Source organism: Sorex fumeus, unplaced genomic scaffold (assembly GCF_029834395.1).
Source record: "Sorex fumeus unplaced genomic scaffold, SorFum_2.1 ptg000006l, whole genome shotgun sequence".
NCBI lineage: Eukaryota > Metazoa > Chordata > Mammalia > Eulipotyphla > Soricidae > Sorex > Sorex fumeus.
The window spans coordinates 30019833-30036006 of NW_026606063.1; the positions used below are offsets into that span (position 1 = coordinate 30019833).

General features: G+C 44.9%; 1 protein-coding gene and 1 non-coding gene across 2 annotated transcripts in view; both read right to left on the reverse strand.

Moving 5' to 3' along the window:
• Window positions 1–4249: 4249 nt before the first annotated feature.
• Window positions 4250–16174, reverse strand: part of RNF144A (ring finger protein 144A) — a 136409-nt gene continuing 124484 nt past the window's right edge. Inside the window, exons 8-9 of the mRNA XM_056124140.1 lie at window positions 15281–15370; window positions 4250–5314 (exon numbers count right to left, since the gene is read on the reverse strand). Coding sequence (XP_055980115.1) covers window positions 5183–5314; window positions 15281–15370 — 222 coding nt within the window. The 3' untranslated portion in view covers window positions 4250–5182. The remainder of the gene's footprint in view (window positions 5315–15280; window positions 15371–16174) is intronic.
• Window positions 15584–15721, reverse strand: LOC130038333 (small nucleolar RNA SNORA7). Its single transcript, XR_008794665.1, has one exon. It is a non-coding gene; the product is annotated as a small nucleolar RNA SNORA7 (small nucleolar RNA).

The window sequence follows — 16174 nt, forward strand, 5'->3', positions numbered from 1 at the left end:
CCAAAATATCTTTAAAAACAAATCCCTTCTAAAGGGGGAACAGACTACGTAAGACACAATACATTTAAAATATGTATTGAAATTACAAATCAAACTTTTCCATATTATCCCAAAGTACAAAACACAACATTAAAAGGCATTCAAACAGCTCTTTTATACATCACAGTGTTAGTGGCACAAAATGTACTGACATTTCAAGAACACAAACCAAATTTGTTTTGTTTTTACCACCACTTGTCAAATACATAATGTATATGTGTGCATGACTTGTCCATGCATATTTTTACACAAGATTGAAATACACCCATGGTAAAAGGAGCAAAGAATAAAAAGAAAGAGCAGGCATGTGGCAGGTACCTACCCCTATCCAAAGGCTCCCCAAATTATGGAAGACAGGATTATACAAATCAAAGGAAGAAGGGAGAGAGCAAAGCCTTCAAGATTCAAATAGCATGATCTCCTAGCTGTGATGCATTAGCAATTATGCTTGAATACAGGCCCCTTTGCTCCATTTGGCATTTTTGGCAATACCAATTGCTATCTCTTCAGTTTGTTTTCATAAAGGGGTGGGTTAATTATAAGGAATAAACAAGCTTTGGTATTTTTTCAAAGAGACCTTTATGAAGCTTTTTACATGCAAAATGTTTCCCTCGATTTTACTGTGATTTTTTCTATATATATATGGATATATACAGGGGCATTTATTAATAAATGAGAATATGAGAAATATACAAAATTCCCACCCCGGTTCTTTTCAATACCTTAAGTTTTAAAGACTACCAAGGGAAATTTTCCTCTTCTAATTTGTTAAATAACTTTCAACTTCTGTCATATAAGTGGGAGAAAAGTCATCTTGAAGGTTTATTTTTTGCATATCTGATATTCTCTTTTCCCCAAGAGGCCTGCGTTCTTATCAAGAATTGGCCTGGTCCCAATTCTAATTCCTTATGGAGTTATATGCTGTAAAGAGTGTGTGTTCCCCTTTAAATAGATGCCAGAGGTGAGATGTTGGTACCCAGACTGTAGCTACCTGGGGGCTGAAGATGGGCAAAAATACTCAAGAAACCACAGGTTCTGTTTATGCACTGATCCTGTGAGTCTGTGTTATGCAAATGAACCCAGTTACACCATCTATGATGGTACTTGCTTAGTGTGATGATTGGGAAGCTCTGTTGATTAAGTTATAGGACATACAACAGAGAACTGGGAGATCAGACACACCCAGTAAAACCACACACCGTCGGCAGTTACCAAAGTGACTCAGAAAATCTATGGGACAGCTGTTTTTCCCAACAGCACCCCTATCAACATTAGAGTCATTTTCTGCTGTGCTCCTTTTCCTCCTGGCCTGATTTAAAGGTCACTCAGAAAATAGCCCTACATGTGCTGACATAGTGTCAGCAAGAAAGCCATCTATAAAAGTGACTGTCATTTTCTATTAAGACAAAGTGAGCTGAATAACAGGAGTAAATCCAACTACGGTGTAAAAAAAAATACAAATTTTACTAGGGAGGGAGTGACAGCAAGATTAAAACCCCAAATGTCAGCCATTTCCCACAGTTTACATTTTAGCCCGGGCATAGTTAATATTACATTCCCACGAAGTATGGAGAGATATTTTCTTACTTAAATAAAAGGAGTCAGAGAAATTGCAAGTGTATGTAAGGATTTCAGGTCAGCGCTGCTGGTATCTTTCTAGGGTACGGACAACTTTATTATTATGAAAACCCAATTGTGAAAAGTGAGGCATGCTGGATACAAAATCTCAGAGTATGTTGGTGCTACTTGGGCCCTGGCCAGCCCCAGCATCACTTGTCCCTGCCTGGGTCAAACTGCATGCTGGTGAAATGCATTAGAGGTGAAGGCACAAGGACGGCAGTCTACAATGTGCATGTGCATGATTAGGCCATGGAATCCCTCCCGAATGGATGGTCAGAGCCACTGGGAACACAGAGATCTGAGCTGCAACTAAGGGAATGCACCTTCCTATAGGCTATGGTGCTCCCGTACCTCCAAGGAAGGAGGTACTACCCCTGCGTGGACTTGTACTAAGAGCAATGAGCAGTGCTCAAAAAGGCTGGATGAACAGGGTCATGGGGAAGGGCTACTCCAAAGACTACTGGAAATAGAGTCCTGAGCCAGCCATCCTCCATGAGGATTCTCAAAGTCATCCTCTGTTCTCATGCTCTCCAGATAATTGTGTTTACACACCCTAAGCTGACCTCTCATATCTGGGTCACCAACCTCATCGTCTCAGAATGCATGGAGTGGTCCAGAAGAGCCATGCTATTAACAGATCCTGTGACAACATCTCCAGTGACAGAGACTCACAGTCCAGGTTTCTTCCAGAATGACACTCTCAGGAAGGTTCTTACTCAGCTGATTTTTTAAACTGCATTAAGATTGCAGAGAATATTTCCAATGCAATTTTGACACAAACTAGTTATCTAAATGGCTTCAGTTTCATAAAGGAAATAAACAATGGAGGTAAAGAATGAGGTGGTCCTTTTTTATCTGACCAATTAAAATTTAAGAAATAAAAAGACATTTCTAGACAGGGAGGAAAACCAGGTTGGAGACTGATACTCAAATGCAGTGATCAAGTGCACAAGTCCACCACATTTTACAAATGCTTTTGCAACAAGCAAATAACTAACAAAGATTATATATTTTATCTTCATTCCTTTGTGGAATGCCTAATATATATATTTTAAATTACTATCATAATGAATTTTCCACATTTGACCATCTTTCATTTTGAGAAGTCCCAAGTTCAATGCAATTACTTTGGTCCTTAAAAACCACTTGTGGCTTTTACAACTATAGCAGGCTTTAACAATTCTCATACTTTCCCATTTTTCAAAGTTAACTAATGTAGGAATGTGTGTGTGTGTGTGTGTGTGTGTGTTCTCAAAGAACATTTTATTCTGCTGCCATGGTATGGGTAAGGGTCTCATCCAGCTGATAAAAGACCAGGAGGTATAATCCTCTCCTCAAAATAATAAGAGGAAGAGAAAGATTTTTGATTCAGGACAACACAATTTGCAACAGAACTTGGAACTGTGTAATGCCTATGATTTCTTCAAAATACCCCAGTCATTTGAAAGTCTCTGCCCCCGCGCCTCGGTGTTCCTTCCCGGAGTCCCTTGGAGGGGAGCGGGTTGAGCTTTCCTCCCCGCCCCGGCCAGGGCTACGGCAGCCGGAGACCTCCAGGACCAGCCACCACCATGCTGAGACCACTCTCCGCACACCTGAAGGTACTGGCAGAGGGACAAAGCCACGCGGGTTCCGGGGCCGAGACCTCCAAGCCTACTCGAATTGGAGTCGAGCATCTTCCACCCAGATCCTCCAAATTCCAGTAGGCGTGGGTCACACCCACCACCTGGCCCCCTGGCGCCGTGTAATCCCATCAGCGGCCAAGACTCAGAGACTATAATATCCAGATCCCGGACGAGAGCAGTGCAGTCTCTGCCCCCGCGCCTCGGTGTTCCTTCCCGGAGTCCCTTGGAGGGGAGCGGGTTGAGCTTTCCTCCCCGCCCCGGCCAGGGCTACGGCAGCCGGAGACCTCCAGGACCAGCCACCACCATGCTGAGACCACTCTCCGCACACCTGAAGGTACTGGCAGAGGGACAAAGCCACGCGGGTTCCGGGGCCGAGACCTCCAAGCCTACTCGAATTGGAGTCGAGCATCTTCCACCCAGATCCTCCAAATTCCAGTAGGCGTGGGTCACACCCACCACCTGGCCCCCTGGCGCCGTGTAATCCCATCAGCGGCCAAGACTCAGAGACTATAAAATCCAGATCCCGGAACCGCACGGCCGCATTCGCGGCCGCGCGACATCTTATTATCTCATTCCTACTTTGGACAAACTTGCAGGCTGTCGAGTGTAGCCTGCCCACAGGGCAGAGTCTGGCAAACTCCCCGTGGCCTACTAAATATGCCAAATACCAGTAACAATGATGGGTCTCATTCTCCTAAAGAGCCCTGAATATAATCTCAGGGCTAGGATGAAAGAGACGTTACTGGGGCCTGCTCGAGGCAATCGACGATTAACAGGATGATGAAATGAAATGAAAATGAAATGAACATCCACGCAGGCCTTCTTCCAGTTTTCCTGTAGGTCCTGCCTCTAGGGATCAGCAACGATCCTCTTTCCTACTGTCTAGTTAGGGAGACTGAGGCACGCATTCAAACCATAGTGATTCCCATTAGGATGATTTCCTGGTAAAATATCTGGCTTCTGAACATATTAAAGTAATATGTGCTGAAACCTAGGTGAGAAGGGGCAAACCCTGCAAGCTTGTCTGAATCAACAATGAAGAGAAAAATGAAAGAAAGGCATGTCTAGTGATGAAGAGGCTCCTTTAAACACATCAGGATAGTCAAAGAAACGCAACCATAGAGCAACCACATTGTTCAACAGCACACAGCTTTCAGCGGTCAAAACGTCATTACAACAAGTTTCAAGAACAAAATAAAACCCAACACAAAGAGAGCATAAGGCTTTCTAAATCTCCTGAAAAGTGGCTGAGCCAGAAAAGTTGTTTAGCAATAACTCCTTAAAATGCACATTTCAAGAAAGGCATAGGATGGTTTAGATGCACCTTGTTGACTTACACTACTCGGTTGGAAAAAAGAAAAGAAAAATGCCATCTAAAAAGGATTTTTTACTAAATGCCATTAGTAATAAAAAACGGTTGTCATAAACAGAGTGCTTTTCTCAAGTGGGAATAATCGGATTCAGTCTGAAGTGAGTTGAAATTCTTAAAAGACTTCTCTCAGCAGCATGGTACCATCTTGAAGCCACAGAGAGCAAGGAGGACATTTCGCGGGAGAAGGTCCCTTATGCAACCCCCAGACACTCCTAGTCTATCGTCACTGGGAGAAAACTGTTCACTGTGCTTCTTACAGCACCTCCCTTGTCAAGGGTACAGAGACCGAGTCTAGGAAAGTGCCCTACCCACGCCAGCTTGCCTTCCCCATGCCTGGGGGACTGCACCGGGGGCCTCGGCAAATGTTCTGACGTCAGTCCCTGAAATCACGGCATCCGGCGTGACACTGTGAAGCTCAATGGGGCACATAAGGCAAGAAAGATGTTTAGTGAGAAGGGGACAGTGGGGTGGGTGGGGGAGAGCCACGCTTCCCAGAGGCAGGGGTCTTCTTCCAGCATCATGCCTCACCCTAGGTGGGTAATGGGTCATCATCGCCTTTACTGCACTTGCACTTGCAGCAAAGGACAAAGGGAGTGGCCAGGAGCAGGAACGGTGAGGCCACCAAGAGCAGGAGCCCAAATCCAGCAAAAATGCCCACGACCTGTGAAAAGGAAACATAGGAGCAAAGGGTAAGAGAACTGCGTATAAGTTCCATTAGTGAAGTACACCATCAATCCATCAATCCAACTCTCTATCATGCATTCTGTTACTCGCCATCCATCCATTTATCTTTCCATCATCACTTCACCTCTCATCACCCAAACATCCATCCCTTGCCCTATTTATTCCCTTCCCCTCACTCCACTACTCTTTCCTTCCTTTTTCTCTTCCTTTCCTTCCCTTCCCTCCAGGAACCCAAAACATTCACCCATGTATACATCTAATCCACTAGCAAGTATCTCCTGTATCAGATAACTTAGTTGGTGCTGCAAATACAGAAACACAGACCATTGCCTTCAAAGAGCACCCAGTTTGGTTTAGATAACAAGAATTTTTTTTTTTACAAAAGTACAGAGGGCAGGGCACTTGCCTTGCATCCCACAGATCCCTTACCACCCAGATAGTCTCTTGAGATCACCTGGAGTGATCTCTGAGAACTGAGAGAGGGGTGAGCAGTGAACACCTCTAGATGTGGCCCCCAAACAGAACCAAAACAATATATTTTACAGGAACTGGCATCAGGTTCCATGTAAAATAGGAACTCAAGGGGGGAAAAAACTATATCTGCAAGGGGGGAAAGGGCTTTCAAAGGAAGATGACTGATATTATGTAGTAAAGTGGCTGGTGTGAGGAAAGGCTAGAATACATCGCATTGTAAGTAGGAGAACTGGAAAGACATGGGACATTGAAGAGTGTCCTGCTATGTGTCATTCCTGGAGGTTAAACCCAAAACATTCACTGTTACACATTTTAATTTTATTTTAAACTGTGTTTACTCCAACGATGGAGCAAATGCTGCAAATACTGCAAAGCATAAGCCTCATATTCAGGCATGCTGTCCTCTAAATCAGGATAGTAAAATGAGCAGAGTTTGCTGCTCAAGTTCCTCTAGCAACTGCTTAACTCCAAAGCAGCGTCAACATTGATGATGGAGCTAGACTCCCACCTAGTGTTCAGAGTCATAAACACATGAACGCTCTAGGCACATGGATCTAATTTTATAGCTCAGGTGTCTTCCCTTCCCTTGAGGCCGGTGGTTCTCGAAGTTGACTGCACATTTGGGTCATCTGAACAGACTTAAAAATACTGACATCTGAACCCCATGCTCAGAGGCATGTCATTGTATGGACATGGTCTGCTGTGAATTGTGTCATTAGGAATATTCAAAAGGCATTAAGAACCTTCAAAGCTGCGCAGGGAACTTAAACAAGAAACCACGTTTGAGAGACACTGTGCTCTAGACTTCGATTTTCTTGGATATCAAAACCACGAGAAAAAAAAAATCTCTAGCACTCTATCAGCTCTGAAATCTGGCATCTATTAAGTTGCTGCTTTGGTAAGATAACCTGATGGCAGTTCCTGGATTGGTCTCTGGTCCCATCTCCTGACACAGGGCTTCTGAAATCCTTGTCATCTCCCTGCTGATAAGAGTCTCTCTGATTCTAATATGAGAAATCCATGTGGGCTGTTCCTGAACCTGCTCACCATATAACAATACCACAATTACAAGTTTAGACTTTCTACCTCTCTCTCCATGATGAGTATGGGGAAGGGCTAGGAATCCACTTTGTGATTAGCCATGCCTATTTGATGAAGCCTCTCTACAGATCCCAAAAGTTCAGGGCTAGGGATGTGGTTCAGCAGTAGAGAACCTGCCTTGTTCAATGCCCTGCACCACTACAGAGCAATAAAGTTCAGAGTGCAGAGAGCATCTGACTTGATGAACACACAGTTTTGGGGAGAGTGGCCAGCCTGGACAGGCCATGGAGGCATCACACTCTTTCTTCAAATCTTGCCATATCCATATCTTCCATCTGGATGCCATCCATATCCTTGATCACCCCTATATTTATTTAAAAAATATTTTTAGTGTTAGAGCCACATCTAGATGTGATGAGGATTTATTCCAGGTTCTTTGCTGAGAGATCACTCCTGGCAGTGGTCAAAAGGACTGTATGGGGTGTTGAGGATTGAACTGGGATCATTTCCATGCCAGGGAAGTTACCTTAATTCCTTTACCAGCTTTCCAGCCCCCTTTTTTTCTGGTGACAAACATTAAACCATTAAATAAACTGCATTGCTGAGTTTTGTGGGCTGCTCCAGCCACAGATCATACTTCCAAGGAGGGCATTATGGGAACCTCTTATTTCTATAACCGGTGAGTCAGAAGTCCAGGTAACAACCTGGACTTATATTGGGGTCCCTAGTAGATGAGGAGACTATTGGCTCTTGAGCCTTAGCCCATGAAGTCTCTGATGTTCCTGCCAGGAAAAATCAGACTTAAGTATCACCCAGCTCATAAGTAAGTAAGTAAAAGTAAAGGCCCTCCCGTTGATCATCGATTTGCTCGAGCGGGCCCAGTAACGTCTCCATTGGAGACTTTGTTGTTACTGTGTCTGGCATATCGAATACTCTCGGTAGCTTGCCGGGGCTCCGAGAAAGCTACCGAGAGTATTCGATATGCCAGACACAGTAACAACAAAGTCTCCAATGGAGACGTTACTGGGCCCGCTCGAGCAAATCGACGATCAACGGGAGGGCCTTTACCTTTACCCAGCTCATAAGCATCACAAATAATCACTAGTTGTGGGGGAGCCCCACTTCTCTACATGTTTGGGGACCAGAGTGAAATATTTGGGTGAGTAGCAAAGGAGACATCCAGGCAAGAAACACAGTAGGGAAGAGCTTTTTCATCACAGAAAGAAATAAATGGTAGCTTTCCTTTCCATTTTACAGCATCCCAGATGTACCAGAATATTTTGAGTTAGGTTTCTAGTTTTCAGGAACACACACACACACACACACACACACAGGCATATATCATGTTGCATTTTTAATTAGGTTGTGCTAATACTAAGGATCCATGTTTGCTACCCAGCTGGCTCAGTCCACTTGTCTGAACATAATGTCAGTGGTAGAATTTTGCAGTGTGAATTCAGATCCTGCTTTGTTAAAATCACAGGCACGCTGTATTTCAGAATATATAAAACACACAGAAACGTGTTACTTATCTCGGCTGCGCTCTAACATAATCTCAACGACTTGGAAAGCCCTGTCTATGCTGACGACGTTGGGGATTCTGTGTAGTCGAAAACATACTGAGTGCTTGACACAATGCTCAGACTGGCTGAGTTGTATAGTAAGACATCAACTCGAATTTCCCAACACAGCCTCATCTCCTGTCATAAACAGACAAGATTGTCCAATCCATTGCCCTTGGTTATGAGAGGACATTGATGATGCCAGAATGCAGGCAGCCAGCAGTGAAAATAAGACAGGAAGAGCATATCTCACAACCCAAAATAATCACTAAGTAAGCATGTTGGGAACATGGGGCAGGAGCTACATTATGGACGAGAGAGAGAGAGAGAGAGAGAGAGAGAGAGAGAGAGAGAGAGAGAGAGAAGAGAGACAGAGAGACAAAGAGACAGAGACAAAGAGAGACAGACAGACAAAGAGACAGAGACAAAGAGAGACAGAGACAGAGAGACAGAGAGATACAGAGAGACAGAAAGACAGAGAGACAGAGAGAAAACTGGAAAGAATTTCAGACTCTCAAGGGAATTATGATGCAGCACAGCATCCTTCTGACTGGTAAATCCTTAGCTTTATTAAAGCAACAGCTAATCCCTCTTAGAAAATCAGGCTGTTCAGAAACTCAGACTGATTTTTTTCCCAAACTGTACATGAATTCAGAGCACAGCACAATTTGGGGACCTCTGGAAACCCCATGCACAGCCTAACACTGGTCCCATAATCAACAGCAAATCTATATTTATAGGATGACCCATAACAGCCGCACTAACGGGAAAAATAAGCTGTCATGGGACTTAGGCACTGGACAAGCACATGATTCATGAGACAGAAGCTGGGGTGATGAGGGAGGTGAGGACAATGGGCGCTGTGAGCAGCTACCATTACTATTACTATTTCTCCATTCAATGGCACTGCATTGGCAGCTTGAAATATCTGAATGAGAGTGTCCATACAGTGGTCAAGTCTACTACTGAGGACTTCCCTCCTCCCAGACCCAGGGCTGGGTGTTGGGTGTTAATCACTAACCATCACATGACTCTCTGTGTGTGTTTTTGTGTGTGTGTGCTTGTGTGTGTGTGTGTGTGTGAGAGAGAGAGAGAGAGAGAGAGAGAGAGAGAGAGAGAGAGAGAGAAAGAGAAAAGGTATTTGTTAACTGGAACTCTGCCAGCGGTAGCACTGTGTTTGAGATAACAGTGCTACTGCTGGCAGAATTCCACTTAACAGTGACTATTAAGCAGTTTCTAGTTTACAATGAATATTCACTAGTTGACTCACCCTTTCTACATAGTACCTCCTTTTACTGCTGAATGAATATTTGTGTTTTTTTTCAATTGTAGCACATAAGAAAAAGAAAAATAAATCTTATCTCTTGGGGGGTGGGAGGAGGTAAACATATAATTAATCAGATAAATAAAAACATCTGTACAAATGTAGATTTAAGACAGAAAAACAAAATATCATGGGAAATTCAGAATGACATTCTGAAGGATACATCATAGCCAGCAGAAGTTAGGCAGTGGAGATGCAGCTGAAATATTAGGAGTGAAAATAACAAGGGCTGAAGTGATAGTATAGCTGGTAAGGCACTTGCATTGCATGAGGTCAATCTGGGATACAACCCTGGCACCACAAACAGTTCCTTGAGCCAAGAAATCAAACCTGAGTTTTTCTGTCAAATCAAGAAGGCCAGGCTCTTGTTCTGAAATTTGATGCTCTTTCATCGTGTTAAGAAATCAGGAGCATGATGTAGAGAAAGTCCACATGTCATGGGAGGGTCCTGTGTCTGAAATGGTCCTAGAGGCTTTGTGGATAATGGACCAAAATTTAATAAAAAGAATACTTTGATTCATCCAGGTACCTGGCCGGTGGCAGGGTCCTTCCCAGGGCTGTACGCCTAACTAGATCCCCTAAGAACAGCTTGTTTTCATCCTTGGTCTTCAGGGGATGGGAATTGAGGCACACCGTGTGAACCCAAAGCTGAACTGTTCCAGGCACCCAGGTACCCGCCTGGCAGCAGGGCCCCTTCCTGGAGTTATTCTCCCTCTATATATCCCATAGGAACCATAAGTTACCCTCTTAGATGGAACTTTCACTAGATTAGCTTAACTATCAGAAGCACATTAGCCAATAATTCATTAAGCCCATCTCAATTCATTCTGCATCTTAAGCAGAATAGTAACAGTGAGCGTGAAGGTCTAAACCACACAGGTCAAAATGGTAAAGCAACGCAGAAGCCCACCAAGCTTACTTATTGAAGAGGCTAGCCCAGAAGACACCAACAGTAATTAAGTGCTAGATAACCTCTCTGACAAGGAATTTAGAAGGGAACTACTGAGGATGTTTAGGGGGGGCTAAAAGAAATAATGGAAAGCAATGCCAGTAAAAGACAAGAGGATTTGAAGGTAGACATGAGGAAAATGCAAACAAGATTACAGATGAAAAGTCCAGAGACTCTCCAGAAAAGAACAGAAAATGGAAAAGAGATTCACAATCCAGGAACTGATTGTGGCAAGAGAAGATCGTGATGAAGCAAGAGAAGATCGTGACGAAGCCAAGAGGAGTAACATAAGAATTATTGGAGTCCCAGAGGGACAGGAAGAAAACCCTGATGAAGAAACTGTCAAAGACATCACTGCTACGACATTTCCAGAGCTGAGGAAAACATGCGACCACATTCAGGAGGCCCGAAGGGTACCAGCTAGAAGAAATTTGAATAAAAATACCCCAAAACACATCCTGATCAAAATGACCAAAACCTTTGATAGAGACAAAATTCTGGAAGCAGCAAGATCAAAGAAAGAAATTTCCTATAAAAGAGCATTCTTAAGATCCACAGCTTATTTGTTTGATGAAACCCTCACAGCCTGAAAACAGTGGTGGGATATAGTGAAAAAACAAACTCAATGAAATAAATGCCTCACCAAAAATACTTTATCCAGTGAGACTCTCATTCATAACAGAAGGAACAACACACAGTTTCACAGACAAATAACTGCTCAGGAACTTCACTTTCTTTTTCCCTTCAGCCCATACCCAAGAAAAGTGGCCACCAACTTGATGTGCCTCTGTAGGAACGCTCAGAGCAGAGCTGCATTCACTGACTCCAAAGCATAACTGAAGGGCAGGAGGTCATTCCTGGAGGCCTCGGGTAGTGTCCTGTCCTGAGGTATTTGTCACTCACCTCAGCAAAAGTCCCCCAACCCCTTCACCTCATTCTCTTGTGGGATATAAGACAACTATGCAAAACACTTATATAATTGAGAGAGAAACTATCCCTTCCTGGAACACTCTCTGGTTAGAAAAGTTAATTTGGAAGGATACTAGGGGGGCCTGAGTGATAGTACAGTGGGTAGGGTGTTTGCTTTCCATGTGGCCGACCTGGGTTTGATCCCAGGCATCCCACAGGGTCTCCTGTGAACTGCCAGGAGTAATTCCTGATTATAGAGCCAGGAGTGAGCCCTGAGGACTGTGAGTGTGCCCCCCCCTTCCCAAATTAAACTTCTTTAAAGAAAACAAAAAGTGGAGCAGGAAACAGGGAAGGAATTGAGAAGGAAAAGATGATGCCTGAGTAGGTCCTTCAGGGACACCGCCAGGTTGGTGGTTTTTGCCTTGTAGAGGACAATGAGACTACATGAAGGGTGAGGACTGATTCTGTGATTCTGGGGAAATGCAAATGTCAGGGTGGGAAGTCCAGGCTATGTCTGCCTCTGCATTTAATTCTATTTTTCTAAAACCTACTTGCAGCTGCCTAGTGCTACACGATGCCTTCTGTTCATAGCTTGGTACTCCACTTCCTCTCCAGCTCAACCCCGACTCCAACCCTTTCCCATCCACTGCAAGAGACCTCTAATATCCCCCAGCCTGCATCCTGAGAGTAAAATTCTGGAACTCTGCTCATGCTGTGCCCTTCTCAAAAGTCTTCTCTGCAACCTCCAGTTTCAGTACCTTTGTGATGATATTTCATAGCCATACTTGTGAAAAATGGTCTCAAGTCTTGTCTTCTGAACGAGCGCTTTTAATGTTTCACTCCAAGCTTCCCAGGGCAGAGTATAGTACAGTGCTTGGTTGCTCTCCATGGATTTCGTGCAAATTGCTACATTGGGAACTGATGGCCAGCAGGCAGCAATTTGGAAAATGGTACAGGTGGCAGGGAAAATTCGAGAAGCCAGAAAACCAGGCACACCCCCAAAATAACCTCTATCTAACTACCATTTCTAAGCACCAGACAAAATTGAGACCATATGAAGTCAGGGGGCCCTACATAGAGTAAGCATCCCTTCAACAGTCTCTTGTCACACTTTGTCACACTTATATACCTCCCTTGGTTTTCATAACACAATTATTCCAGGTTTGAAGTTCATTTTCTGCTTTTTTTCTTCTTTTTTTTAGTAGTACATGCATGTTTCCCCTATGGAACAAAGGAATGGTTCCACAGTTCCAGCTGACTGCCTTTCCTTTCTCTGATGGCCACACACTCTTGCTGGTGACGAGTTTGCATTATGCTTCACAAAAAGTAAAACTGGAACCTGAGCAACTCTCACAAGATTCCAGAAGGATGTTCCACAAAGCAGGCTCCTTTCCCCCTATTCACCCATAAGTATAGAAATTAGCAGAACAACCAAGGATGAGTGCTCCCTCCACAGCCAAAAAGTACTATTCAAACCCTGGAGATGTATGAGGGGACTAATATTGGTAGTGACTTCGTCTAAGATGTTACACCCATTTCGTAGAGAGGAGAGAATTTGGGTCAGCAGAGCTGCCAGTGGGAGAGAGTGAACGCTTGAAGGAGAATAGCATGGGCAAAACAGAGGCAGGGGAAAGGGGGAGCAACCCAAGTGGGAGCTTCAGTCTCCAAGAGAGAAGAAAGTGGCTGTGTCAATCCACTGACAGGTCACAGAATCAGTCATTCCCCATCCCTGGTCACACACTGAACTCTAGCTTCCACCACGACTGATTCCTGAGTTCTCATAAACACTCAGTATTTTTATAAATTTGATGGAAGATAATAAAATTTGCCTTGCCGCTTAAAAGGCTTCGCAGTAAATAAAAAGTGAAACCTCATGCACAGAATCACTCAATAATCAACTCATAAGCACTTTCCAAACAAAAAACCTATTTCTGTGGGGGGCGGGGTGGAGGAGGATGCCAATTTTACCTAAACTAAGGAGAATCACATGGGAAATGAGGAGTTTCTAATACCCATTTCGTGACTTCATATAGACAAGCAAATTACTATGCAAAATTACTATGCAACAATGAAAGTGCCTTTTACTGAGGGATATTCTCTCTCTCATGTTGGAAAGTGAGGCTGGGGGAGAGAGTATCTTGTGGGGGCTGTCTGCACCGTGTCCATTTTGCTGTCAGCTTCACAGGCTTTGCTAGGCCATGTGATGCTCTTCACTTTGCATTGCATACTGGTAGTTCGCTCATAGTTCACTGTTGGTCCCCCAACCCAACTGTACGCTGTGTAACTGCTCACTGCTCTTTTCCATCTCTAGGAAACCCTGACCCACTGAGAGCCATGGATACCTTTGTGATGAATGACCTATACCTGTTCAATCCTGCTAAGACCTAGAGGCACCTGCGACCAGAGTGTCCTCCATGCAAGGATGTCAGAGTCCCACTCGGAACCCGGCACTTGGCAGGCAGTTCCTCGAGCTTGCCACCTGACAATGCAGAGAAGGGGACTGACAAATATTTCAAGGCTCCTTCCTCAACGTATGCAGAGCATATAGACAAGTTCCTGAATCTCTTACTGATTAGCACCAGAACGCAGAATAGCTAGAATTCCTAGGATCACACCTCAGTTCCTGGTACATCAAATCTGCATGGTGCATCTGCTAGAAGGCATGGCTGCCCCGGGGTTGTCAGAAGTGCAATACAGTTTCTACTCTGCACCCACTCTGTGCTACTGAGTAGACCCTTGGCCACCATGTTGCTGGGAAGCTCAAATCACGAGGAAGGACATGTGAGCATTACCTGGCCAGGCTCTTGCTGAGGCCCAGGCCAACAGCTGGGATCAATGATCCATGGTACAGTGAGAGAATAAGTCTTCACAGAATGTCCACCCCAGCTGAGGCCAAGAGGGACAGAGATGAGCTCTCTGTTGAGTCTTGTTGACCCTGCAAACTTGTGAGCAAACTGTGCAGGCCTGTTCCTACTCCCCCTGGACTGTGCCCTTCCTCTGCTGGCTGGTCCTCATTGCTCATCTTACCTACCCCAATGGTCAGCTCCTCAGTCACTCCCCACTCCTGAAGGCCTCACACAAGTTCCCCTTCATGCACTAATCACCAAGGCATATGCTGCTGGTGTACTGCCTCTGACTCTACATGGAATGTCTCAGACATATCTAATTCCCAAACTAGTTCGAGCTTCGAGAATAGAATCCGGCACACAGTAAGAAACAAATCAGTGTTGAAAGCATGATTATTACCACACAGGGCCTTTTGAACTCTGCGTATACCATAGTGCTACTTGGGTATCCTTCTTACTCCCTAGCCCCACTCCCTCCTGGGAGTCCTTTCCTGCCTCTATAAAAGCTGTCTTCCGTCAGGCTATGGAAGGATTAACTCCCCCAAAGTATTAGCAGCATCGTAAGCAAAGCACAAGCATCGTAAGTCTTCTGTTAAAAATCAGCCTGGGCTAAATGTACAGCCAGTAGCCACTGCCTTTGCTCAGTGGCTTCCTATAAGAGAAGAACCTCATCTAACTTGTGATTTCCTAGTTTTCTGGAAAGAGACACAATCACACATGTGCACATATATACACATTCTTTCTCTCTTTCTGTCTCTCTCTTTCACACACATAGAGCCTACACACACACACACACACACACACACACACACACACACTCTCCAGGTTAGCTGCCTACCTGTGTCCGATGCCATATCACAGATGCTCGGGAATGTCCCAGCTTGTTCCGGCAGGGACCTTTGTCATAATGGATCAAGAGGAAATCATCCTGGGAAGCAAGAGAGAATAATATTGATGAGAGATTCCTCCCAGTGTAGAGAATGATTTCTGATTTCTGTCTGAACCAAGCGCTCTCTCTCTCTCTCTCTCTCTCTCTCTCTCTCTCTCTCTCTCTCTCTCTGTCTCTCTCTTTCTCTCTCTCTCCCGTTTTGATCTGTAAGATTAGAAGTCCCTGTGGGGCAGCCTGGCTGGCCTCGGGGAGCAATGTTGCAGAGTTTTCCAATCACCAGCTACGGGGCAAGCTGGGAATGGAATTGGTACCTCTGCCAGGTTTACTTTCCCTCCCATCTCCGAAGCTGGCAGAAGACGAGCCATTCTCCAGACGCGATCCTAGGAGGTCCCAAGCTTCTATTTTGACAGTGGGAGTGAATGAAGACATGAGAGAGTAAATGTGACCAAGACACATGGTGCAGCAGGATCCTCCCACTCTCGCCTCAGCCAGCGGCTGCAGGTGCTTAGAGACCCACGGGCTCCTGCCCAGCTCCTGGAACTCCTGGATCCAACTTGAGCACTAGAGGGAGCCCTGCTCCATGCTCAGGCCCAGCCTGAAAAAGGGTTGCTGGGCTCAGAGGCCATCTCGGGATTCCCAGGGAAGAGAATATTGTGCTGATGCAGGGCTTCTGGACAAGTAGGTCAGAGGCTCTCTCACTACTCTAGACGCCACCACTGGCCCCAGGCGGTGCTCTGCTGGAGTCCTTGTGCCTTTGCTCCTTCCTGTTGCCTGGCAGGATGATTCCTGGATGAGACAGTTTGTGTTATCTCTGGTCACTCCTCTATCAGAGCCAGAAAATTT